Here is a 26,036-nt window from a genome sequence, read left to right as displayed (position 1 = left end):
AGTCTGGTCACAGGTGTGAATAAGAGGCAGAAACCAGTTACTGGAGAGATGAAGGAAAGGAAAATACATCTGTGTGCAACACTTGCCATGACTAGAGCAGAAATCAAGAGAGGACCAGGCTCAAGCCCGGTTTGCTTCCACTGATTTCAGAAAAGCCATTGGCAAAGGTGAATTCAGCCCAGAGAACGGAGTTTCTAGAACCAGAGGAACCTGGGCATCAGGAAAAACAAAAAGTCAGCCAAGGATCAAAGTCATGGTGAGCAATCCTTCCTCGTCCACAACCACGGTGTTAGACTTGGGTTGAAGGGAGTCACTGAAATCATACCGGGATGGATCAGAGCTGCACCATCCCCACAGCCACCACCTAAGCCTGTCCGAGCATGGGGCCTCGTGTGAGTGAAGGGACACTGGAGCCAGACACATGTCTTTAACCTCGGCCTTTGGTATTTTGCAGCATTGCTGTTATAATCACCCCTCTCTTCCTAGCACACAGCCTTTTTTTTTTTCCACAAACTGATGTTGAGCTGTCAAACCCCACGCCACGCATATCCTGCATCTTCTCGCGACCTTTCGCTATTCGCCAGCTCAGCTCTTCTGCATTTCGGGAGCAAAGCAAAACAGCTCGATTGCATCTGTGAGCTGGCTGATTATTCCTAAACAAGGCTTTAAGAAATACGCTACACCCAGACCCGCAGGCCGGTCAAGGGCTCTGCAAACGCCTTTCCTTCACTGGTCTGTGTGCCACTCCTCCCCACTGCCAGGGCTCCGTGGTGCCTTCATCTCTCTGAGTAGACGCCAGGAAAGTCTCTTACAAAGCAGAATATGATAGACCTGATAATCTGGCTTGGTATAGTTACATTACTGCCTAAAAATGCATGCATTATTACTTTTATTGACTAGAGATCATTGGTTTAGTACATTAAGAAACCACAGCTTCTAAGGAGTTCTCTATTAATTTACCTACTTTGAGTTTTCCATGATTGCCTCATCGTTTGCTGTTATTTTGTTATATGCATCCTAGATGAGGGCTTTTAGCACTCAGCCTTAGATGCATCAAAGTGCTGGCATCTGCCCCTAGGAGTTTGTGCAGTGGGGGATGGCAGGCAGGTAGCCCAAGGGCCCAGGAAAACAAGACATTTGAATTATTTTTATGTCCCTTCAAGGTTAACCTATAGTTTTACTGAGGCACAGCGTGTAAAACACTACATTCAGGATGGATGCAGGTATCAAAGATGCTCTTGTAGCTAATCTGAAGTTCAAGACTCCTTTTTGACTGGAAGAACCACAGTCTGTAACCCTCCTTCTCAGGGTCTCCAATGGATTAGGACGATCTTGAGACAACAATTTGTATCGCCCTCCCTTTCCCTTGCAGAACTCAAGATGGGACGGGGGGATGAAATGAGGACCACAGTGGGAAGGAATTCAGTAGAAAATAGAAAAAAAATTATACTGGCTTTACCAACTAAAAATTCATGCCTGGGAAGACATGCAAGGAAGACATTAAGATCAGAGTGGCTGATTTTCCAGAAAACAGAACTGGACGTGGACAGGTGAGAGGACAGCATTACGAAGATCACTGCTTGCTTTAATTTCTGCCAAAAACAACCTCAACATTAAGCAGTTGAAAGGAGCCTTTCTCTGGGGAGGAATCCCTGCCTGCACTACGCCTCTGCCTCCAAGGATAGAACAACCTCACCTGGCAAACGGAAACACCACAGAAGTCATGATAATTTTTTTTTTTTTTTTCAGCTAGACTATACCAAATCTTTGCCACTTGGAAATGTATTGAAATGCTGTCTGTGCAACAGATGATCACCCAATATTTAACCCAGACCTTTCAAGGATAAACTTCTAGGAAGGCCACAGTACCATCAAAACACGTAGCAGGAGGCTAACTCAAAGATTCAGGCTATTTATCCAGGTACAAGCGATTTCCTACTGTGGAGAACTGCTTATTGCGAAACCTAGGTCATGTCCCCTTCCTCTTTGTTACCCATTCGGAGATGGGATTTACCACACTACATCTGAGCTTCTGGTACACGCACGTCTCAGGCATGAGCCTTAGCCTCTAGACTGACAGATAATAAAAATAGCCAGCGGGGAAAAAAATAGCAAGAAAAGAAAAGATACAAGTTGGAACAATTAATGGAGAAAATCAGAGATACATATACTTTTGAAACTGTAGTTTGTTGGCTTTCTGAGGGAGACAGAGACTGGTGATTTTGAGAATTAAAACGGACTCCAAAAAAAAGAGCATGCAAAAATCCAATTTCACAAACATGCGGCATCGCTCGGTGCCCTGCCACTCCTGGGCTGCCACCTGCCCGGCTGCGGGGGGAAGAGCTGATGGGGTTCACCTGCCAGCATTCACAGCATGCAAACTCCGGGCATTGCTAATTCAAGAAGGTGCACGTTTGCTGCTGAGAAGCAGTGTCTGGGGCCGGGGGAAGAGGCTCTTCCAGTGCAGGCGTGGAAGTAGACGCCGTATTTATGCATGAGTAAAATAAGACATATGTATCTGCGTACCCTTACGGCCATCAGTTGGGTGCACTAAGGGATGCTCATTGGGAATTCTCTGAAGCCGCCTAACAATTGTCAGCTTGATGAAAAAGATGAAAACACTGGCCCGTACGAAACCCTCTGTTCTAGCTATCTGTTCCCCACGGGATCTAGAAACAGAACCATTCACAATGCCAACGTCAATGCTAAGGGGAACCCGTATCCCCTATGTCTGGTGGGACAGGCTGAGATTAGTCCTTCTCTAGCTGCGTAGTAGAGGTGCTAGACAGGCAAGCCGTGGCTTCCAAAGGCCACAAGACTAGGAAAGGTCAATTTGTAGTGTTCAGAGAGCCAAAGGAACGGTGATTGAGCAGAGGTAGGAAGCTGGTATTTCTCATGCTACTAACTTGATATTGCTCTACAGTGCAATTCAATTTGCAAGGATTCCCTGGACCTTGAGGAGGGATGGAGCGATGGGGAGGAAGGGGTCTTTTTAAAAAAGAAAAAAAATAAAATTTTTAATTTTTAAAAAAAATTTCCATCATTTATTAAACTTCAGTTCCTGGCCTCCGTCTTTGCCGAGCAGACACTGGCTGGCTAGCCCAGACCAAATCCCCATCCTCGTCTCTTTGATTCACGCGTTCCGCGTGATTAGCAGAGAAGGAAGCCTCTAATTTCTGAGCGGGCAATGGGGAGGCTCTTTCACCTTTTTTTACTCATCTAGTACCTCTATTAAGCAGAGAAGTGATCAGAACGGGTGGTAGCAGGGTAGAGGGAGAATGAGCCGTGCAGCTTTTGATTAGTTCCGTGCGACGCATTTCCCGTGGTACCTAGAGTTTCCTGAGCAGCATCCGCATAGTGACTCTCTGCACGGTTTGCTTTTACTGGAAATGAGGGGAGAGTAAAAATTAGACCTGGAAGCAAATGCCAGACAGGAAACTTCTGATTACTGACTCTAGGTTTAAAAGACAGGTGTTCTGAGGGCCGGGTTCATGGCAGGATTTTTCTGTTTGAGCGTTAAATGGGGAAAAAAAATAAAAATCAAAAGGGTTTTCTGAAATTTGTCTCGCTGCGGTCAATAAATGTCATTATTAGAAATGACGTATTCTGCATTGAATTGGTGGCGTCAGTTCATCTACAGTTGACTAAGTCCTGCAGGAAGATTTTTGCATCTGCCTTGGAAACAAAAAGTACTCTCTTCTTCCTCTAAACAGATAAAAAAGACTTTTTTTTTTTCAAATGTCTAAGCTATGGAGAGCCAAAACAACTTGTTTTGTTCAACAACATCCATAAGGTTCAAATTTCTTCTTTTTTTTTTTTTTTCAAAAAAAACCCTCACAAAGAGAGCTAGTTCATCTGCGAATTATTTGCACTTCTCACACAGGAAATAGCATTATATTAAGCCTGGCGTTTAAAAAAAAATTAAAAAAAAAGCTAAACCTGGGGTGTGGTGCAGTCCCTTATGGGAAGGGATTTGAAAATCTGTGCTCACGCCTCTGTTTTTCGTAACGCTTTTTAGACAGGCCCTACCACCTCTGGGGAGTCACTGGCTCTGCTGAGGCACCGCCACAGCTCCCGGGAGCCCACCCCAAATCTCTGCCGAGGCACTGCCCTGCCAGAAGATCGCCACCGCGACCAGGGTCCTCCACGCCATGGAGCAGCCCTCTACCTGCGGAAGGGTGATGATGTGGCCCCCATCGCCCCACCTGGCCACCAGTGGGCATCGTCGCTTGCCGAGTTCACGGACAGACTGAAAAGGCTGAAGGGCAGAAAAACCCAACCTCATTTTACGCCTGAACTCGGCAATCAGAGGAGCTCGCGGGCACACGCAGAAGGAATTTGCAGGAATTCTTTCTGCTTCGTGGCATCCCGTGCAAGCTCAGCCGACGGCCCCCCTCTCCATCCTGGGGATTCCTCAGGTACCCGCAACGGGACCCCGCATCCCCAGGGAGCGCCGGGGACCCACCGGTGGTGCTACCGGGGCGGTTCTGGAGCTGGGGTCTGAGCATCGTGGCGTGGGAATGGGATATTCAGCATGCAGAGCCTCAGGGAGACACGGGGGTTATTCTCCTCTTAGTCTCCTCTGCAGTCCCTACGGAAAGATGCAGTCGCTTCTGTGCAAATAATCCGCTCCCCTAAAGGCAACTGATTATTTCCAGATTACTCTCGGTCCCAGCATGAGTCTCTGATACCAGTTGAATCGGTTAGAAGGTCAAACGCCAACCCAGGCTACTGTGGCCCATCAGGCTCCTGTGATTGACACCGGTTTCCATGGGCAGTAGCGGTTCGGGACACCTCGGACATCCTAGGCTGGATGAGCAGGGGCCCACTGAGTCAACCAAAGGCATCCTCCAGTGTGTACAAAAGCCTTAATCACACCCCTGGACAGAGATATTAATGTAGTGTGTATCTCAGACAGACATATACATACATTGATATATAGATAGATATACGCACAGATATACACACACATTACGAGGCGGCCCAGTCCAGCATTCACTCAACGTAATGGCCAAGGTCTTGCTGAGCTCATTAGTGCCAAGGACAAACCACAGCTGAGGACCACCTTCCAAAGAGGTTCCTCTCATTACCTACAGGACTGAACTCATGCTGGACAAAGTAATCTGAGTTTTAGCTTTCCAGTTCCCTGGAATCCTTCTGTTTCTTTTTCTCTGATATTAACGTATTATCATGATAATTTGGTTCCTTAATTTTTAGCTTCTCACCCAATCGTATTTTGGAAAATACAAGAGGAACAAATGTGGTCACAGATGCTTTCAGATGTTGACCAAACCATCTGTTAAAGAGCATCAGCAGCACACATTTCATATAGGAGCCTCCGTAGTCCCGGCTACCCGTACCTTTGCCTTTTGGACATTACAATCAGAAGACAAAATAAACAGAGACGAGATGCCACAGCGAATTTCCAGCCTGATTAACACGGGAATAATCACACCCCGTTACCACTCTGATTTACGGGCTTTGTGCAGCAAAAGGGGTGAGAAAAGCCCCACGAGAGAGCAAGCCCTCCTGCCCGGGGGTTATAAGCCAGAGAGGACTCATAGCTGGACCCTGCAGGAGAGCGGTGTGATCTCGGAGGTGTGATGGGCACTACCTGCTCCTGCAGCGGCCACCAGCCCAGGGGAGGGCAGGGGCTGCTTCTCCTGGCTGAGGCAGATGGTAGGGTGGACATAGCGCCCAAAGCGACGGGCAACAGAGGAGGGTCTGTCAGCAGCTTTTTAAAAAGGGACACAGCCTGAGCTCCACGTCACCGGGAGGTGAGCTCCGGTCCCCCCCGAGCAGGTCAGCACACAGCGTCCCGGCACTCGGTCAGAGATGGAGGCAGACAAGCTCGCGGTGGAAAACAAACCAGAAATGATAGAGAAAGGACGTAACCTGCCTCTCAGATCGGCCGTCCCATGTCACGCCGAGTCCAAATCAAAAAGCACCCGAGTCATTCCAGGTGACCCCAAGCCTCCGCCACGCTAACCCCATGGCCTCCCCATGCCCTCCCGCCCCGGGCAGCAGCTCTCCGGGTGCTGTCTGGGCAGAAAACAGCATCGCAGTCAGAGGGTATGACCCCGAAAGCTGCCCCGCGCACTGGTGGGGCGTTTGGGATGCTCCTGACCTCGCAAGGCAATGCTGGTCTTGCACAGCACGTTCCCACGAGCCGTGCCAGCACCCCTTCTCTAACTGAAAATATATTAAGATGCAAAATAGTGGGGAAAAAAAAAACATTTCCATTCTGTTTGCTGTAAGGACTTTGCCGTGTATGGGTTATGGAAAGAGGGATAGAGGAAATCAGCCACTCCTACACTCCCCTGCCATGGGAGGAAGATCCAGCTATCTCCAGGTGAGAGACCGCCTTTCCTTACATCGATGGAAATGGAAAGTGGTAAATCCTTTCCCAGCTGAAGCAATGCAAGTGTGGTGCTGGGGTCTGTTATGAGAGAAGATTCATGCCGAGGAGTTTCCCAAGTGACACAGTCATCAGCGACAGACCACGGCTGGATGATTAACCGATGGGTGGGCGGAGAAACAGGACAAGTTTTCTTTTCTAAGGGCGGGATGACACACCGAGCATCATTGTCAGCCTGTTGGAAATCAAAGCGCGTGGGAGATTTGGGATGTGAATGTAAAAGATCCAGCAACTTTTATTTGGGAAAATACCTGATTTGGGCACCCCTGAATATAGGGGCCACTGTGGGAAATTTCTTCCTGAAGGTCTGAGATGTACCAGGTGGAAAAGGGCAGCGGGAGCAGGCAGAATTGATATCGCCCTAACAAAACACAGAGGCAAAGAGCTTTGGTTCTGCTATAGCAGCTGAACTGAGTAATACAGCAATTAGTGCCATGTACACGGCAGCCGCGGACCCTCGGCTTAAGGGTCTGGTTTAACATCATACGATGGAGGGCAACAAAACCCTCAGTGTCACAAGAGGGAGATGCACTACAGGAGCAGGAAAGCAGCATTTGAAAATGACCCCGACGAAGGAGTTATATATAGTGAAAAGTACTCTGAAAAAGGGCAGGGAAAGGCTATATTTGCTTCTTTCTGTGACACGAGATTAAGAAAGCAACGTAGAAAATTAATGTAGAAAGGGAAAAATTGCAACCTCTACAAAGAACTATATCCAACCTAGTGTTTTAACTGGTGCAAATGAACCCCGCAAGACGGGACTGAGATTCAAAAATAATAAATAAGACTACTGCCTCAGAAATAAGAGCAGTACCTGCGACTGCAGGGATGCTGGCTGGCGTGACCCTACGAGGGACCGTCCGTCCTAAGATTTCTTCGGCTGTGGAGCCGATCGGGTTGAAAAGAGAATTTGTCTCATTGCGCAGTCATGTGCCTGTGAGAAATGCGGATCGACCCTTTGATGCATCCAAAGCATGTCACTGGCCGAGCCAGGGCAGCGGAGCAGCCAGGCCCCGGGGATGAAACGCTGAACCTCCTGATGCCACCAGCGGGCGAGGTGGCCGAGGTTTCAGCCTTGGTCTGCTCCCAGTCAGCGCTTCCCATGTAATGCTCCCGGCTTTAATAAAGCTGGAGGGAGGCTGCCTTCGCTCTCGCTACACAGGCTGAGACCCCACGTAGGGAAAAGAAAAAAAATAAATTCTGGATAGTTGAAACATGATCTTGGCGATTGGGATCATTTGGTAGGAAAGGGGATGGAATGCTACGCAGGTTCTGCTTGCAAAGAAAAGCTCAAATGAAAGACAGAAAAAAGGGGGGGGGGAGGAAAGAAGGATGACAATTTCCTCCCTTTACTCAGCACCATATCTACCCAGATATCTTTGGTTGGATTTAATGCCAGGGAAAAATTAGTTTCTGGCCTCTTACAAGCTAAAAGGCACAGCAGAGAGTTACATCTGCAAAATGCCAGGCTCCAGTTATGCTTCTGGAAAACATACTCATTGTTTGCAATATTTAGGCTGTAAGCTGTGTTTTGAGATATGAGATGGAAGATCTGAAAGCCAAGCAGATGATCTCCGCAGATCATCAGTTCTGCGTCTTGCCGCCCAAGAAAAAAAAAGAGATTCAGCCCCAGAACTATTTCTTAAAAGAACTGGGAAAATATAAGACCAAAAAAAAATAAAAAATCCAGAATTAAATACTTCTAAGGGGATGAAAAGTATCCTAAGATTATCCCAAATACCAGCCCTGTTGCTTTCCCTGGGATGTGTGAACAGAGAAAAGCTCTCCCCTAGGTGAGATTTACGGCTGGCCTTGGAAGGTGCTCGCCACGTCTCAGAGGGCGCCCGGCCGAGCACGCTCTGCGTGGCGGACTCCAGGCGTGGAGGGAAGACGGAGCGGGGACCGTGCTTCATCCAGAGGTTGTGAGGCCAAAAGGAATGGGGTGGAGAAAGGGTGTCTCTGCCATGCAACGTGGTGCCGTGTCAGAGAGCCCTCCTGTGTCCCATGGAGCAGCAGGTCCCATGCAGCCCCGTGCGGTGCCCTGCAGCGAGAGGAGCTCGGGAGAAGTTGCTAACTCGGTGACACGGTGATGGCTTCGTGTTCCCGTGTCACCCCCGCCTAGCACGGCGCTGGGTGACGGAGACATAGGCAAAGCATCACCTACCCATCGGCACTCATCGAGCCTGCGTTATACTGTTTCAGCTACGATTCCAGCAACAAAAGAACAACAACAACAAAAAAAAAAAGCAGCATCAACCAAAGCCCTGCCGTCACCCCGGAGAAGTGTCTGCCAGCTCTGCCCGTGCTGCCCACCGCTCTCTCGAGCCCCCACAGCCTCCCTATCCTCGCAGCTACAGCCCGAGGCAGACTGGAAGGAAGACATGATTTAAGGTCCAGCGTACACGGAGAAAACATCGGACTGCCACAGCACAGAAAAAGCACGTTAATACCTAGAATGCTTCCCTCGATGGCGCCACGACATGGTACACACACGCACACACGTACATAGAAATCTACAGGGAATGCATGGGAATGGCGTGTTGGCAGTGATACAGACCTTGGCGATGGTTCGGGCTGCTGCTCTTTCCTTTAAACAGAAGCAATAGTACATTAGCATGGTGTCAGGTGGCAAAAGATGTTGCTGCTTCACTGTTAAAACATAACGAAAGGACAATACCAAACAATACAACTAAGTGGAAGTTGTGGACAGAAGAGAGGGAAAGGAGCACTTAATTCCTGGAGTTTCTGGCCCGGACAGAAGATCACTGGAGACTCACACAACCTCAGAGAAGACACATACAACGCACAGGGTTGAAGAGTTTACCCCAACCCATCCTTGTCCCGAGGCGTGACTGGGACACCTGATGGTCGTGTGATTTGTGTGAGCACAGGAGGACTTCTGTGGGCTCAGAGAGCGGCCCCCTTCCTTTGGGAATGCACCGCCCTGTCTTGTTTCTGCGCACAGGGAAGAGGCCTTGAATGGCTCCCGTCACCCCGCTGCATTTGCTTTTCCTTCCCGGCCATGGGGACCGAGCTGATGTCAGCTCTCGTGACGCGTGGCTTCACCCTGCAGCGCTAACGCGTGGTGTCGGGGGACACCAGTGGGAAGGAGGACGGAGCTGCTGCCCTGACGCCCTGACACCTCAGGTGGGGCTTCTGCCTCCAAAGCCTTTGGCAGCTACTGTGCCAAAGTAGTTGGCAAAGGCTACGCGGAGGGAGTGGGACGCCACAACTTCTGTATGCGGTTTCCTACCGAGAACCCAAACCACTTGATTGCCCTGAAAAATCGTTGATATTGAGGACAAAGTGAGCCGAAAACCTGCAAAAGGGTGGGAGTAACACTGCAAGCCAAGCTAAGGCCACACTGAAATAAAAATCTCACCTCCACTGACAAGGCACTTTGGTGGCATTTCCCTCCAGCAATGAGGAGAAGGGGCTCTGCCTTCATCTACTCTCACTCACGGGTTCTTCACCCTGGGAAACTGCATTTATTCTGGAGCCCCGAAGCAGCTTTGCCCCTGCAGCCCCACAAGAGAGGGAGCAGAGTGTGTTTCTCACCAGAGAGTCTAAGGGACAAACCGGACTGCGAGAAGACCTGGGCAGGAGGAGCTCGATTCCCTCTGAGCGTGATGCTGTCCCAGCCCTGGCCCTGCCTCCACCCAGCAGTGACCCCTGAGACCTGCCCAGACCCCAAACCCTCTCCCTTAGGCTGAAGGCAGCAGCCTGGAGAGACTTTAAAAAAAAAACAAAAACCTTAAAAAAAAAAATACGCCCTCCGCTCCTTGCCTAGGCAAGCTTGGAATGCCAGCCTCAGTCACTAGCTCAAACGCTTATGTTTTACAGTTTGCAGTCTGCCCCACGGGTCTACAGATGTCCACTCTCCGCAGAGAGACGCAGCCCAGGGCAGGTCCCATCCCACACCTCCCCAGCCGGCATCTCTCCATCCCTCCCAGGGTCTGCACGCTCCCCATTCCCCACATGGGGCAGCCTCACCTGCTTAAAAAAACCAACCCCAGAATTACCCCTCCTGAGCACAGCTTTAAGCTGCAGGACTCCTGGCCTTCTGCGGCAACGCTGGATACCTCGCCCCAGCAAATTTAGGAAAAATGTCTCACAGCTCCGACCTTGCCCGCTCTCGGGGGAGGCGAGGGAAGGCTGGAGGGACCAGAGAAGGAATTAACACACGGTGGGCGTGAGTCTCCTCCGAGGGTGGTGAAGAGCAGAAAGGTCAGAGGAACACTGGGAAAACTACCTCAATGAGACCCTTTGAAAATACGATTTTGCGTTTTCAGTCGAGCACTGTAACATTACTCCAGAGCCGAGTTAGGCTGAAAAAATTCATGTATGGCATGGGAGAGGGATGGGGAGGAGGTCACTGAATGACCCCTGGGGCACCAGCTGCCAAAACCTCTTACACCTTCAAGGCTGTCCATATATAAAAGGCAGAAAGGAAAAAAAAAAAAACAACAAAAGAAAAAAGAAAAAAAACCAAAACAAACCAACCAAAAATTAAAAAAAAAAAAGAAAAAAGAAAAAGGTTGCAAAGTGTGTGCTTTCCAAGCTCTCTTAACTCTGCTGCTAACCTGAATGTCAGTCCCGATTTGCTCTTCAGGTTCCTCAGGAGCTCCAGCTGGTTCAGAGGAGGGATAAGCCTAAAGGAAGAAAATAAAGACCATTAATATTCCGGCAGAGCTGATTTTGGACCCTCCTGTCTCAGAACCTTCCCCCGCTGCCCCGTCCTTTCAACTAGAACCACCTTTGTGCCACCAACTGCAACCGGGGGACAGCCTGGGAAGGATGGAGAGGTGTTTGGCTGCTACTTCCAACAGTGTCCTAAGGCAGAGCGGTGGGGGGGGAGAGAGAGAGTGACAGCAAGAGAGAGAGAGAAACTTGTCTGCACCACCGGATTTTGAACCTCCCCAAAACCAAGCGGCTGCCAGGGTTTCTGAGCAGCAACGGTGGTGTTTTGGCACCAGAGCTGTTTCACCACCGGTAGTTTAGCGGTTGACATTGCTTTGTGTGGAGCTTCGGCTGCGTATTAAGTGGGGAGAAGCTCCAGTTTCAGAGGCAAATGGGAAAACTCAACCCTTATGCTCTTGGGAATGTGGGGAGGCATGGCAGGGAGAGCTTATAGGGCAGAGAAAATCGGGACCTGAGGTCTGGAGCATCACAGGAGAAACACCAGTGAGCTCTGGGGTCAAGTTTAGCCAATTCCCTACCATCCGTGTTAGGTTTTGCCCCAAAATGAGGCAAAACGAGGCATCATTGCCTTCTGGATCAGGAAGGAAACATGGGTTTCCTTCTCTTCTCAGGAAGAAAAAGAACCTGACAATGGGAATCCTGGTTAATAATTAAAAAAAAAAAACAACCAAACAATGAACAAACACCCTGCTGCCTACACTGCTTTTGTGCTAAAAGCCACGGAATGAGCTCCCACATCCACTTTTGCTTTCTTCCCTCGGACCCTGGGAGACTGGGGCTCACTCCGTACGTATTTAACGCTGATATTCACAGTCAGGTTGTCAACCAAGAGAGAGGTGAGCGGGAGGTGTCGGGGAAAGGACGGAGAACGCTGCACGGGGTTGGGAAGAGCAGCATCTACTTAAGAGCGCGCTTGGGGACCCCGCGTTCGGGGTCAAGGCCAAGGGGGCTCATCCCACGGCTTGTCGCAAACTCCCTTCTGGGCCACCAGCGTGCCCTTGTCAAACTGTCAAAGTGTCACACGCCATCGCTGTGCCAAGAGGGTGTCGAGTCAGCACAGCGGCCGCCTCCGGTCGCGCTCGTGACAAGCGAGGAGGAGGATGCATCATTGCAGGGATGAAGGGGACTGCTGGTGGGCTGGGAGCAGGCTGCCTGCAGCTGCCCACATCTGGGCGGTTGGGGCCATAGCCCAAAGAGCCACAACCCCAATCCAGCGTATACTTATGGCTTTGCTGGAAAACGAGCCATTTTTGTTTTAATGAAAGCAAAAAGGACCTACTCAAACTGTCCCAAACCTACAACTTAGGACTGGAAGGAAAGGGCTGCAAGTGCTTGCAGACTAACAGACTGGTCTAGGCGGAAGAAAATGGGGCTGTTGCTTACTGTAAATAAAGGCAGAGATACTCATGTCCACATTTTTTCAGCCATTATGAGACCAACAGCTTCACAATTTTCCTCTAACTGAAAAAAAAACCAAACCAATTGGAAAAGCCTCTCCTCTGCCTGCACAAACCCCATCCTCAGAAACGCAGTTGCTCAGCAGAGCAGATTTGGTGTTCACAAGATTGAGGCAATCAGAAAATTTTCCAATCCTAAGTAATCCAATCCCATTCCTAAGAAAAGAATAAAAATAGGCCTGAAATTTTTGGCTCGGCTCCCCAGTCCGGCTCTGTTCGCTTCCATCCAGAGAAGAGCACATCTTGATCTGATGAATTAATGATCCTCTTCACTCAAGACGTCAGGAAGAAGCTGACCTTGCTGCAGTGGAGCAGCGCTCGACTTCTGAGCCGTCACCTCCCTTCAAACCCACCGTAGGGTTTGCAGATTCGTTCCAAGCTGGGAGATGGTGGTGCATAAAATCAAGCACAAAGTGTACTTAGCAGCTAACGAAGGGTGCACAACTGCTCTTCTTTGGTGAGCTAGTTTCTCAGGGAGGTCCACACCCAGCAGAACAGAGGACAACAGCCCCACTTTCTCCAGCTGGGATCCCAAATCCAGGGCTCCCACCGATGCGAGTCTCAGAGCTGAAGAGCTCATTAGCTCACTAGATTGAAGGATTCAGGATCCCAAAAGGAGCTCCTTCCTCTGCATGAGCCCGTAACACAAGGTCTACACCGTGCTGAAGGTGGCAATCTCTCAGGCCACCACAGATGCTTCCAGGCAAAGGTGAAGACACACGCAAACGCAGAAATACACCGTTTCTGCGGTAGGGTGATGGGCCTGGTACTCATGTGGTGGAAAAAACAACGTTTTACCGAAACAATAATTATTAAAAATGGGTGTAAACTGATCCATGTACCTGACCCAGAATTTAACCTGTGTTGAATGCTCAGCCCTAACCTGTCATTGCAAGAGCAGCTTGGGGAAGAGCTCCTGCATTGCACTGTTTCACCAGAACCTCAACGAGAAGGCAGTGCTCTGCATAGCGCTTTAACTGAGGTTTGCTATAAAATGCTGGACGGAGGGCACCCTGCGCTGGCGTGTGGGCCCTGGGGACAGGTGACACAGGTGCCGCTGTGTCCTCCAGAGATGCGGAGAAAGGACCTCCGGCTGGGGCATCTCACATTTTCTCTCTCTCCTCCTGGTCCGTGTGTCACTTGTTAGCAAGGGAAGCGTGTTTCGGTTAAAGGGGAGCGAGGTGAGAAGATCTGCACGCCACGGGAACACACACAGCTCATGCTACCCGCTGCAGCAACGCAGCCAAGTCGTCGGCTGCTGCAGGGGACCCAGCGGTACCTACAGCTGCTTCCCACCACCCCTCCCAGTACAGCACAGAGAAACGCCACCCTGACTCCAGGTGCCGGCTCCCCCATCCAAAGGGAAAGGAAATGTTCTGTTCCTGGTAGCACAGATAACGTTCAAGCATCTGGGGACGGTAGGGATATCATGCCTCCGGCCAGGACATCATCAAAACCCCACAACACGAGGAGGGCAGCAGCACACAACAGTGGGCGGGAGCATACACAAACACGCGCACACACCACGACACGCGCGCAGAGACGACGATCATTTTTTTTTTTGAACAGCCCCAGAATGAACAATTAGGAAGAGGGTGACAAGGAGATGGATGCTGGAATGGGATGGGGACTTAAATGAGCCTCCATGCTGTGTTGGAGTTCCTATGAGGAGCCAATTATTACCCTAACCATGACTTTATGTCTCCAGCCTAAGCTGTTTTTCATCACTGAGAATGTTTACGAAACATACAAAATATTTTATTGTAAGAAATGGGATGGAAGCGACACATTCTTATTTCATGTCCAGCAGTAGAGAAATGTCTGACTCTCACAACAGGCTGTTGATTAGGACAACAGGAAAATACAGTCATAATATTATACTTGCAATTCATTGATGCAATTTGCTGTAAATTAACCACACCAAGTGGTTAAGTGTGATTTACTAAGGCTGTAAAATTTGCATCTGTGAAAACTAGAACCAGGTTTGGAAATCAGACACTAAATCACATCAGCTGTAACGGCGTTAATGCATCTAGTGAGGATTTAAACTGCTGTAAGAACAGAGCTTGGCTCACATCTGGAACTGCAAGCCATTTAATCCCCAACTTAAAATATTGACTTGCCTACACCTTCTTATACCCACCTCATATAAAACGTGCCTGTGATTTGAAAACCTACTCTTTCTGCAGAACCTGAGATAATATTATTTATAATAAATCTTACTCAGCCATACACAGGCCTTTTTGTTTGGATTCATCCCAAAAGGCTAAGTCCCAGACTGAGGAACTGGGGCTAATAACTGCTTGGCTTTAGGTCAGTCTTGGAAGAAAAAAACAAAAGGGAAAAGTCCTGTTGAGATGGGGCATCCCCTTCCCCAAAACCAGACTGGATTACTAGAAGAAACAAATGATCATTTCAGTTCAGCATTCCAGATCTCTCTCTCCTCCAGACGTTGTCCTCCAAAGCAGGCACGGCTGCTACCGCGACTTAATTCTGTGCTACCACTGACGCATCCCACGGTGCCACCGCACCAGTAAACCCAGCAAACCTAGTGTCACCTGGTGGGCACGGCTCCTACAGCATGAAGCGAGATAAGTGAAGGATGGGCAGAGGGGGATAGAAGAAGGAGAACACGCAGGAGTGATGGAAGAGGGAAAATGGGAGTGTGAACGGGGAGGTTTTCTTGTTAAGCGTTGTATGGCTTGGAGGAGGTTGGTAAGACCATCAAGAAATCACCCTTAAAAAAGCGAGCTTATCAAGCGCTCTCCCGATCTCCTTCCTTAAATCATCATTTTGGCAGACAGTTTCCCAACACTTGTGTGTACCAATAGCTAAGATGTACATGGAGGTGCACGGAGTTAGTCCGCAGACAGCAGGATGGGGGGTCTGCTTTGGGCTTTCCCTCATTCCTTTGAAAAAAACTTATCTCCAGAGTTTGGGTTTTCTTTTTTTTGGTGGTGTTTTGTTGTTTGTTTGTTTTTAATTAAAGGCTTTGCATGTTACTGTCCCAAATGAAGAACAAGGAGCGACATGACACACAGTTTCAGAGTCACATGCACTTCATACCTGGAGGCACCGTACGTTTGCGTTTGCGTGCTTTTCAAGTGTTTTCACCAAAGAAAACCAAAGGGATAAGAGAAAGAAAAACAGGGGCGGGAGGGAGGGGAAAATGGGGCAGAAGAAAGGGGAAAAGAAACAGAATAAAGAAAATTAGCATATGAACGAAGTGTATCCCCGAGAGCAGGTGCGCTGTGACTGAGCTTACAGGGGAGTGCGAAGCGCGGGCTGAGCTCGCTCCCGCTGCAGCCGGCTCAGAGGCCACCGCGCACCCGTGTCACCCTCGGGGACAGGCAGCTGGCACCTCGCTCCCAAAGCAAAGGGGCGCCACAGAGCAGGGAAAATGCGGGGACCTCCGAGAGACCTTTCGTGAGACATCCACAGCCCTCTGTCCCGTCAGCCGGGGACTCCTCAGGTTGGGCTGCTGACTTGCGTGTGATGTGCTGGCGGCTTTTTTTTTTTTAAAGCCAATATATGAGCATAGATAAGATCAAGGTCTTGTTCTCATGAGTGACAATAAAGAGCCGATTTTTTTTTGTCAGCAAACCCAGGGGCTGATGCGCAGCGGGTTGCGATGACTGGGCGCACGGAGCTATGCACGCATTACGAGCCCAAACCGTACCTGCGCGCACAGGAGCCTCACGCAAAATTTCAGATTTGGTTCTACCACATTTTCAATGTAAAGATGACATCTGAGATACTCCCGGAGGCCACCATATTTTCCCCAAACGAGTGAGACTAGCTCTACTGCCGTGATCTGAGTGAAGTTCTGGAGACACGTCAGCTCCTCCAAGGCACATGTAACAATTTCCTCGCATCAAGCAGCCAGTCTTTTTGGCGATGCCTTGGGAAGACGGGCAAGCTCAAGTCCCAAGGCTCCTGCTATCGAGGAACAAGCAGCCCAACGCTGAGCAGAAAGGGTGCCAAGGGAACGGAGACTGCAGATCACCCCCAGGCACCCGGGAGGGAGACAAGGGGGGAAGATATTGTGTTCCTCCAACCCATTTCCTAACCACGTGGTGCATCGCGGCCGCCAGTCCACAGCCATCACCGTAATGCGGCGCTGGGCTTGATGCACCACTGTGGCTGCAGCCAGAGCCCGCCAGCTGGCTTAGCGAAGTGGGTAGACGAGGATAGATGGACAGTGCGAGTGATGCAAGCTGCAGCCAGAACATACAGTTACCCCCTCTTCTTCAATTTTTTTTTTTTTCCTCCCAATTAATTTGTCTGACTGCATCCAAAACACATTCAAAAGAGGATCACTGCTTTCTTGGTAAAAAACCCAATTTGCCTAACGGCTGAAGCCATCGGTGCACCCACAGCTCGCTCTCCCAGGTGGTGTTCACTTCGCCTGCGCACAGACAGGAGTTGGGATTTAAGGGTGAAGTTGGGAGAGCCGAAGCCTGTGCCCAGGGGAGCCCAGGGTGACGCTGCCGCTTGGGGACCGTGTTGGGAGCAGCACCCGTGGCATCAGCCAGCAAAAGTGCTACGACCCTGCTACAACTTTATCCGGGCTTTTTATTTAAGACAGTCAGGCTCTTTACCAAACTACTATTTTTTTCTTTTCTCTCTTTCTCCAGCCCAAAGTTTTTATTTAGCCTGTTCTGGAGCTCTTTAGCTTAGTTTTCTTGTGTATATTAGTCCATCAGCCCATATCAGTCCATCAGGTTTTCTAGTTTACGTAGTGAGTAATTACGCCAGTCCGTCCCCAGGCAAAAGGGTGTCACTGTATGTCTGGCTGCGTGGCAAGTTCAGTCTTTCAAACAGCAGTAAAACCTGAGAAAGTCCACTGAAATCAGCCCCGGGCTTTCTGCGGTTTGCAGCGGACTTTGGACCAGGCTTCAGTCCTCATCCTCTCCAGTAGCTGATCTCAGCCAGTGCTGCAAACGCCCAGCGAGAAGGTCAAATACTGGGAGGGAGCGTTTCGATGGGGGGGTGGGTTTAACGCTATTGGAAAACAGGTTTGTTCTGTTCTGTTGGGTTGTTAGTTTGGGGTGTTTTGGGTTTTTTTCAGCAAAATCTTGAAGTTGGTTCATAAATCTCTAGGGGAAAAGCCATCCATCAGACACACACTGGGAATGAATCCAATGAAAACTTACTGACCACAACAATGTGACTTCCAACAGGTTTTTAAGATGGGTTAAGAGGCTGGCTGCTGCGTTTCCAATACAGGCTAATTCTTACCCGAGGAAATATACCCAGATTGTCTGCCCGAGGGCTGAAGGCACCAGTAACGCGGGAAAACACAACGGGATTTACACCTGCCGTGGCACAGCCTGGTGCTGGACCACTGGGAGCAGGGAGATGGGGCACAGCGAGCCCCAGGAAAACCCCGCGAAGCTACAGGAACATCTAACCAACACGTCCACCTCCTGTAGGAACCCAAAAAGATCTGGCTAGTCCCTAAAAACACACCAGAAAGGGATGCACAGCCCTCCCCGGGACGCAGTGCAGCGTGAAGTGGAAAACGAACAGCAATATTTTGCATTTTAGCTTCTGGGGAAGCGTCCTGCTCGATGCCACCAACCCTGAGAGCGACGTGGGGGATGCAGTGCTTCCCCACGTCCCGGAGGGCGCTCTGTCCCCTTCTCCATGAAGCTCCAAATCCCAAGAGGCTGTGAATTCCCACAGCCCCGCTATAACCTGTGCTGTTTCAGCTTCAAGAGCCGCCTGGGTATGATGACGAGTTACCTCTCTTCAAAGCAAACCAGATGGATGCTGCTAAAACACAGCGGTGCTTTATCAGCATCACCCGTCACAGCTCCACTGACTGCCCTTACTCGTGTCAACAGATTGCGATGGATAAGTGAAATGCAAGAAATGGGAAGATGCTCACTGAATCCTGATTTGGTTTTCCTCCTCTTAGAGAACCAAAAAAAAGGAGGGGAGGGGAGGGGAGGAGAGGAGAGGAGAAGAGAAGAGAAGAGAGAAGAGAAGAGAGAAGAGAAGAGAGAAGAGAAGAGAGAAGAGAAGAGAGAAGAGAAGAGAGAAGAGAAGAGAGAAGAGAAGAGAGAAGAGAAGAGAGAAGAGAAGAGAGAAGAGAAGAGAGAAGAGAAGAGAGAAGAGAAGAGAGAAGAGAAGAGAGAAGAGAAGAGAGAAGAGAAGAGAGAAGAGAAGAGAGAAGAGAAGAGAGAAGAGAAGAGAGAAGAGAAGAGAGAAGAGAAGAGAGAAGAGAAGAGAGAAGAGAAGAGAGAAGAGAAGAGAGAAGAGAAGAGAGAAGAGAAGAGAGAAGAGAAGAGGACTCAGGCCAAATGCACCCAAGGAGAGAGCTGGGCCGGTCGAGGGAGGGACAGAAGTCTGCTGAAAGGCAGAAGGACCATTAGAGAGCAGCTGGAGCAGTGAGGAGAGCCCCGGCAAGGGCGCAAGGAGGGTGGTGTTTACCTACGGTCCAGAGCAGCTCGGGAGGGAGGTCTTCACACCCGGGCACGGCAACTGTCACAACACAATGCAACTACCAGCGGACGTGGAGAAATGAAGGTGAAAAGAAGAGCACATACACACACAGACACAAAAAGAAAGAGAAAAAAAAAAAAAGAAAAAACACAACAGAGAAATTAAAATCAAGTCAAAAAGAAATACACACAAAAAAAAAAACTCAAAGCAAAAAAAAATCAAAAAAAACTCCAAAAGTGCATACCAGCCATTAAGAGCTCGTGAAAACAACTTTTTCAACCTAAAAAAATTAAATAAACAAACGAAACAATATATCCAGATAACGAAAATAAATGTGGAGACGGTGGCATCAGGAGGAAGGCAGTAGAAGGGGGAGGTACCTGTACATGGGGACGGTGACGGTGCGTTCATAGTACTGCCAGGTGGAGTGCAGGTCCGTCCGGGACAGGTTGGTGGCATAAAATCTCCAAGCCGCCTGTGGAGGAGACAAGGTGAGATGGTGGACCCCGGCACGGCCAGCACTACCCTCGGTTTTATCAACCTCAGCCAACACTGAGTCCTCCCTCTGCTTTCTGTGGGACAGTTCGGACATTCTGCCTTTTCCTTGGTTTGATGCGTGACAAATTTGGGGTGGTCCCACAACACTCTGGATGATGGGAGCCCAGCTACAAGGGCTGCCAGTACCGGGCACTCGCTGTCAGGGTGAGGTCAGGTATCAAACGGGTGTTGTTGCACATTGGGGAGTTAAAAAATTTGGAGAGAGAGGAGCAGGGGAACGTCAAATGACTCCAATTTCAAATCACCAGGGCCAACCTTCTGCGCAGACATCTGTTATGGTGAAGAAAATGCTCCCAATTGTAACTTCTATCAGTATAAATATTCTCTTTGTGGGGAAAAAAATAAGTTTGGTGAAAACAGACTGTCCTAATGCATTTGTCTCGCTGCGCCGGGCTGGAGCTCATTCCTTTTCTCCCCCAGACTGCCTACCACATATGCTCTTTTCCCACGGCTGATTTCCTGGCATTTACTCCCAGACAAGACCAGTCGCCAGCTGCTGTCTCACACCTCACACGCACAGCCCCGTTTTTCACCTGCCCCTCTCCTCCCCTATTTCTAAAAACCCATTAAGCCTCCCAAAATTGGGCTGATGTAAGCCCAAGGCTCCTCGGACGTGACTCTCACCTGGATCAGACCCGCTGCTGGGTTTCGCCTCTTCTCAAAGTGCTTTTGCCGATGCTGCTCTTGAACCTTCAGGGCAAACCCCGACCCCAAGATGCCCTGGGGAAAGAGAAGGAAGATCTGCAGTGAGCAGGGTGTTAGCTAAGTTTTCGCTAAAAAGTCAGAGCGAACTTTCCCTCCAAAGGTTCGTTCTGGCTCATTATTTGCTTCAAACGCAGAGGGGAGGGAAGGAGAAGCCGCCGTCCGGGGCTGCCCCGGCACACGCGCTCCCCGTGAAGGGGCAGTGGGCTTTGCCGGCGCTCACTGGAATTGCTGCTTTTACCAAACCACTTCCTGCTAGCTCATAAAATAGAAAATAAGCGCACCGTGCCGGCATTCAGCAAATTATCCCCAGAGGGGAAAATCGCAGCCGTGCAACACGCCGAAACGCACGGCCAAAGGGATGGGGGTAATTTGCTGAAAAGGCGTAATCGCCCCTCGGAACAGCCCTTTGCAGGGAAAAAATGCTTTCATTTCAATAAATATTTGTGCAGCGCCAAATCTAGAGTTTCCATCCCATTTGCTCATACACATAGTGCCTGAGCTGTGGATATTCAGACGGGGTTTCCCCTCTTCTTATTATTTTTGGACTCAAAAGCCACGGAGCAGCTGCAGTGGGGAGGTCTCTGGGTGCATCCCGCCATCGGATATAGCTGTTGCGGTGCCACCAGCGGCAGGGGCCGGGGACAAAGCGCGGCCGAGCTCAGCCCCCCTCCCAGCGAGACGCTTACGGCAGGGAGGGCGAAGAAGGAGACGCCGATGAGTGTGAACGTCGCCGCCAGCAGTCGCCCGTTCCAGGGTGTTGGCCCCCTTAGCCGATGGTGGTGAGAGTAATCTGCGGGGAGGAGATGACCAAACAGGTCAGACAGCCCTAAAACTAAACCAAAACTGCCGCTAACACCTGGGTGGGACACAGAGGACTCAGGGTCACCACGTGCTCCGAGGTGACCGAGCCGAGGTGCAGTTCGGAGGAGCCCGGTTGGTCGAGACGGGCACCTCGGTGGGCAGCAGCGATGTCCCGTCACCCCGGAGAGCGCTGCCGCCCTCCCCGCTCAACGCGCTGAGTTTTCAACGCCAGCTGGGAGCGTTTTCTTGCCTTTAGCTGACACAGACAGAGCTGCCATCTGGTGCGGAGGCTTGCGGCAGCTCGGAGCCTCCCCCGGGAGACGGGGTTGAGCCTTCGGCAGGGAGAAGTGAACCGGCAGAGTTCCCCCAAACTCCCTTTCGGCATCTCCCGAAAGAACGCAGGGCTATTTGCATGCATCAAGAGCCGATGCTGTGCACTCCTCATCTTCCCAGCACTGCCTATTAGCCGGTCTCCTATTCAAAACCAGCATATTAGCCCAACAGGATGAATTAGGACTGCTTCATACAACCTAATTTAGGGATGGTTTTTTTCTTCTCCTCATTATTGCAATGCAGCAAGAGAGTGCTGGCAGGCTGCTGTGTGCGTTTTGGGGAAGGAGCTGAGAGATTTGTTGGAGACAAAGAATCCCCTGAGCTCCAAACTGCAGGAAAAGATGCATTTTCCCACTTCACTCCATGGACATCACTACTGGGAAATGTTGGGTATCCCTGGAGGCTTCCGAGAGGATTTGGAGAGCCTGGGACTGGTTGGGGAAGGCAGGGAGAGACGGTCTGGGAAGGAACATCTTCTTTTCAGGCTTCTGCTCAGTGGACCTCAGCGGCCCCTGTGACAAGTGGGAAGTTGTCCCCGTCCCATAGCCTCCAGGGACAGAGGCGGCCCCAGGGACAGGAGCTGACACCACGTTGATGTGGCTTTGGAAACCTCATGCACTCAACTGAGAAGAAAATCACTTGTACACAAATGGAAGTACGATCCCAAAGCACTGTTTAATTGGACCCACTAAAAGCCCTATCAATTAAATGCCGTCTGGTCACAGTGGTTAGAAAATGCATCTGCATGGCTATTCCTTACTGAAACACAAAGTTGAAGCAATACTCTCTCCATAATCACTGCAAAGTTGCTTTAAAATTTTTTCTATCATTTACATAGACAACTATAAGGATTGGATCCACTAAGATCAGACTAAGGGATGAGTTTCTCAACATGAACTTCAATTTATTTTGCTCACCTCTTAACGTCTGTCTGTACTGGACCCGTGAGTTGGACCATGACAAAATCTGTTTATTTTAATGAAGCTCAAGTTTTACTCTGAGCTTCTCAGTGGCAAAGTGTGGTGCACCTCCATGTCTTGAAATGGGGAAGGGGGTGATCCTCTGCCAAAGGCTCGCACGGCCGGGAAGAAGGAGGGATAACTCTGCACATGGTTCTCTCTAGACTGAGTGCTAATTATGGGCTGTCACTTTTTCCTCATTGTTTATTTTCTAGTTATGTCAAATTGGGCTTTGTTTTTATTTTTCTGTCATAACCAAGGGGCTTGAAAAGCCATTTACTGCTTCTTTGCCTTTGTTGGAATAGAGGAGCTGCTTGATCAGCCGATTCCTCCCCAAGCCTGTTATTGGGATTTGATCAGATCTGGGATTTTCATTACATGCTTTGTAATCAAGGCCAAACTAGTGCCAGAGCGTCGGAGCAGAAGAACAATAACGCAAGAAGATTAGAACGTCATTAATTCTCTCTTTGTTGATCGGGTAATCCAATAATTCGCATGCACACGCACACACAGAGCAAACTAAAAGTACTGCCCTTTCCTCCTTCCTCAGCAGAGATGTGAAAAGGGAGTGCTTTCAGCACTGAAGTCTTTCTGGTACTTAGACCCTATTAATTTTATAAAATTTATTCCAGCGTGTTTAACAGCGTGTTGCCCAAGTATGATTATAAATAATTAAAGGGCGGCAAGGCTTGTCAAAATGATGATGAAAGCACGCCGTAGCATGGGGTCTTTATCCGACCTGCCTCTACTGTCGCGACAGGGCGAAATCCCACGACCGAGGGCACACGAGTTCCCAGTTTCTTTGCAGCTCCAGCTAATTCAAGAAACGCGAACCCTTAACATTTTCTATTGAGGTTTATTTAAGAAAAAGAGCTAAATGGAGCAGCCTGAAGCCTTTTAATAAAAATGTTAACTAAGCACTCCGTAAGTCGATTCCTCACGTAAGTGATAGAAGATGGAGGGTTAATGGACATTTTATTTTAATAACCAGCAGCTGTTCTAGGAAAATTACTTACCAGACCCCACCAGAGTGCATCTGCGTACGTATCAAAGTGCTCATTTTCTCCTTTCTCGGCCAAGTACACCAGGAAAGAGGCCAGGATGAGGCACAGGAAGCCAATATACCAGGCAGTAATCAGCTCCTGCAAGATCATTAAAGGATAGAAGAGAATAATTGCAATCCTGGTGCGCATCTCCACAAGCTCGAGTTACTCGCTTGCGGACTGGCCTCAGATCTGAACTTTCCCTGGATTTGCTTCGGCTTTGGGGCTTCGGTTGGAGACCAGTAGTGCCACTTTTTGAGAAGGGACCACGTATTGGTGGTGGCCCTGCCCCACATACGGAGGGTCATCTCTGGAGGTGTTTAAATAAAGGGTAGATGTGGTACTTGGGGACATGGTTTAGAAGTGGTTTTGTCAGGCTGGGTTAACGGTTGGACTTGATGATCTTAAAGGTCCCTTCCAACCTCCATGATTCTATGATTCTACGGGGCGATCCCCCTCCTGACGACCCCATCATCTAAACATATACAGCAAATGGAGGAGGAAAGGGAGTCTTAATAGCTCCCTTATTTCAAGATGTGGAACTGCGACTGAAAAAAAAATAATATTTCCCCAGTTCACACAGGGAAGTGGGGTTAAAACTGAAATGGGAGCCCCAAATCCCTGGGGACTCTGCTTAGGGCAGGTCCCTTCCACTAAGTGGGCATGAGGTACAAAGCTGGGGTCTGGATAGGATATCCCCCAATTTCAGGCAAGTTTTAATTCAGAATTCGCAGGAGTGATTGGTTTTGGATGAAGTTAATACAAGGGTGGATAAGAGACCCACAAAATCCCTACAATTTTTACATAGGTCTGGACAGGCTGGCTAACCTTTTCCATGGAAAAAGTGCAGGAAACAGGAGCAAATTTAAATGTATAATTCAGCATCAGGGAACACGAAAATGATGAACAAACTCTTCCCAAACCAGAGGAAGGTGCCTTACACCAGGGATCAGTTCTGCGTCTGGTCCATGATCTCACGTTGGGAAGAGGAACGCAGCGCAATAACTGCGTCTGCGGGAGCCGCTGCTCACAGGATGCGCTTTCAGAAACACGTCCGCTTTGAAGCGTGCATCCCCGACAAAGAGCTGGCAACACCACCTGTGCTTAATGACTTAACGAGGCTGCCGGCTAATTGCTAACTCTTTGAAATGAGCTGTGTCAGTGTGCAGGTGGTTACTGTGCTCAAGATATTCCCTGCAAATATCTAAACATCCTTCTTTTCTCTACTGGTTGGAGGTCTCCATCGCCTTCTTTTCTCTCCTCTACTGGTTGGAGGTCTCCATCGCACCTTGTGTCTCTGACTTTGTGTTGCCCCCCATCTTACTCTACGGTGACCTTCCAACCTCTCCAGGCCTGGGGTATGTTTGGGGTGAAGAACTGAACCAACGCGGTATCTCTGGTGGGGAGAAACACGAAGAGTGACTCCATACCCTTGCTTGGGGCTCACTCACCTTACTGTGTGCGTAGACCACGGAGCCCAGGAGCTTCCAGGTGCCACCCCGCCGGTCCATGCGGATCATGCGCAGGATCTGCAGGAACCTCAAACTCCTGAGCGCCGAGGTGGCAAAGACGTTCCCTTGGGACCCCGCTGCCAGCACGGCGATGGATGCGATCAGCACCATGATGTCTGCACAAACAGATGGCATTGAAAGCTGAAGAAGCGCTGCTCAACCACGACCAAACCCCCTGCCACCGGCAGCAGAAGGCTCTGCAGGAAAGTGGTCTTGTATCAGTTGTATCGTGTGGGAAGGACATAGCAGAAATCTTAACCTGGATGAAAGGAGTCACTCCACACCTTATGGAAACATCCCACAATGTGTCAAACGCTGCAAAGCCTGAATTCTGATACGATTCAGTGTTAACACTGCTAAACTAGATCCAAACCTTGCAAAATCCATGCCCTTTCTTAATCAGCCGCAGCTGCCTGTTACCCAGTGCTGTCCAGAGCTGTGAATTCCCCAGTCTAAATTGGGAATGAAAACCTAGAGGTCCACCACAGCCATCCTAGGGTGCTCAGGGACACCGAAAGGCCAAGAAAAAAAACAGCCTTGCCTTACATATCCCAAATTAGAGGATCCCGAAAAACCTCCCTCTTCCCTGCTGTTCTATGCACATTTTATAGGGGTGCTTTTCTGTGGAATAAGCTAAAATCCTGCCTGTGACCATTGCCAGCTCCCGGCCATTTGCAAGCTGGCTCCGTAGCGAACGGCACGGCCTCTCTGCCCACTCCTCACCCCGTTATAAATAACTGCTGTGCACAGATGGCCCCTTTCACAAGAGGATCGCCGAGTACTTTCCAAACAAGAATTAATTAAGTCTCGCAACTCCCTCGTGAGGCAGCTCATCAGCACCAGGGAAGGCAAAGTGAGGCACAGAGAATTTCAATGACTCGTGAGCCATTCGGTGTCGAGGTTGGACCCAGGACCGCAGGATCCCAGCTCCTACGCTCAGCTAAATCCCCTTGCGGTGGCGGTGGGCAGTTGTCAGTGACGTGTGGGGTACGCAGGGCACCGGGACGGCTCCCAGCTCTGCAGAAAACAAGGTGGACCCCGCGCAGAATAACAAAAAAACATGCCCATGGATTAGGACGTTTTGCCTTTGTGCTCTTTCC

General features: G+C 49.7%; 1 protein-coding gene across 1 annotated transcript in view; it reads right to left on the bottom strand.

Moving 5' to 3' along the window:
• Positions 1-26,036, bottom strand: part of KCNQ2 (potassium voltage-gated channel, KQT-like subfamily, member 2) — a 77,982-nt gene that overhangs the window by 16,204 nt on the left and 35,742 nt on the right. The window contains 10 exon segments of the mRNA XM_009893574.1: positions 3,330-3,383; positions 8,976-9,005; positions 11,002-11,070; positions 15,643-15,672; positions 19,407-19,501; positions 20,209-20,304; positions 20,976-21,052; positions 21,055-21,079; positions 23,399-23,524; positions 24,877-25,052. Coding sequence (XP_009891876.1) covers positions 3,330-3,383; positions 8,976-9,005; positions 11,002-11,070; positions 15,643-15,672; positions 19,407-19,501; positions 20,209-20,304; positions 20,976-21,052; positions 21,055-21,079; positions 23,399-23,524; positions 24,877-25,052 — 778 coding nt within the window.

This window comes from Charadrius vociferus, unplaced genomic scaffold (genome assembly GCF_000708025.1).
Source record: "Charadrius vociferus isolate BGI_N301 unplaced genomic scaffold, ASM70802v2 scaffold259, whole genome shotgun sequence".
Classification (NCBI taxonomy): Eukaryota; Metazoa; Chordata; class Aves; order Charadriiformes; family Charadriidae; genus Charadrius; species Charadrius vociferus.
The sequence above is the reverse complement of the archived record's forward strand: the minus strand, read 5'-3'. Positions and strand labels throughout refer to the sequence as shown.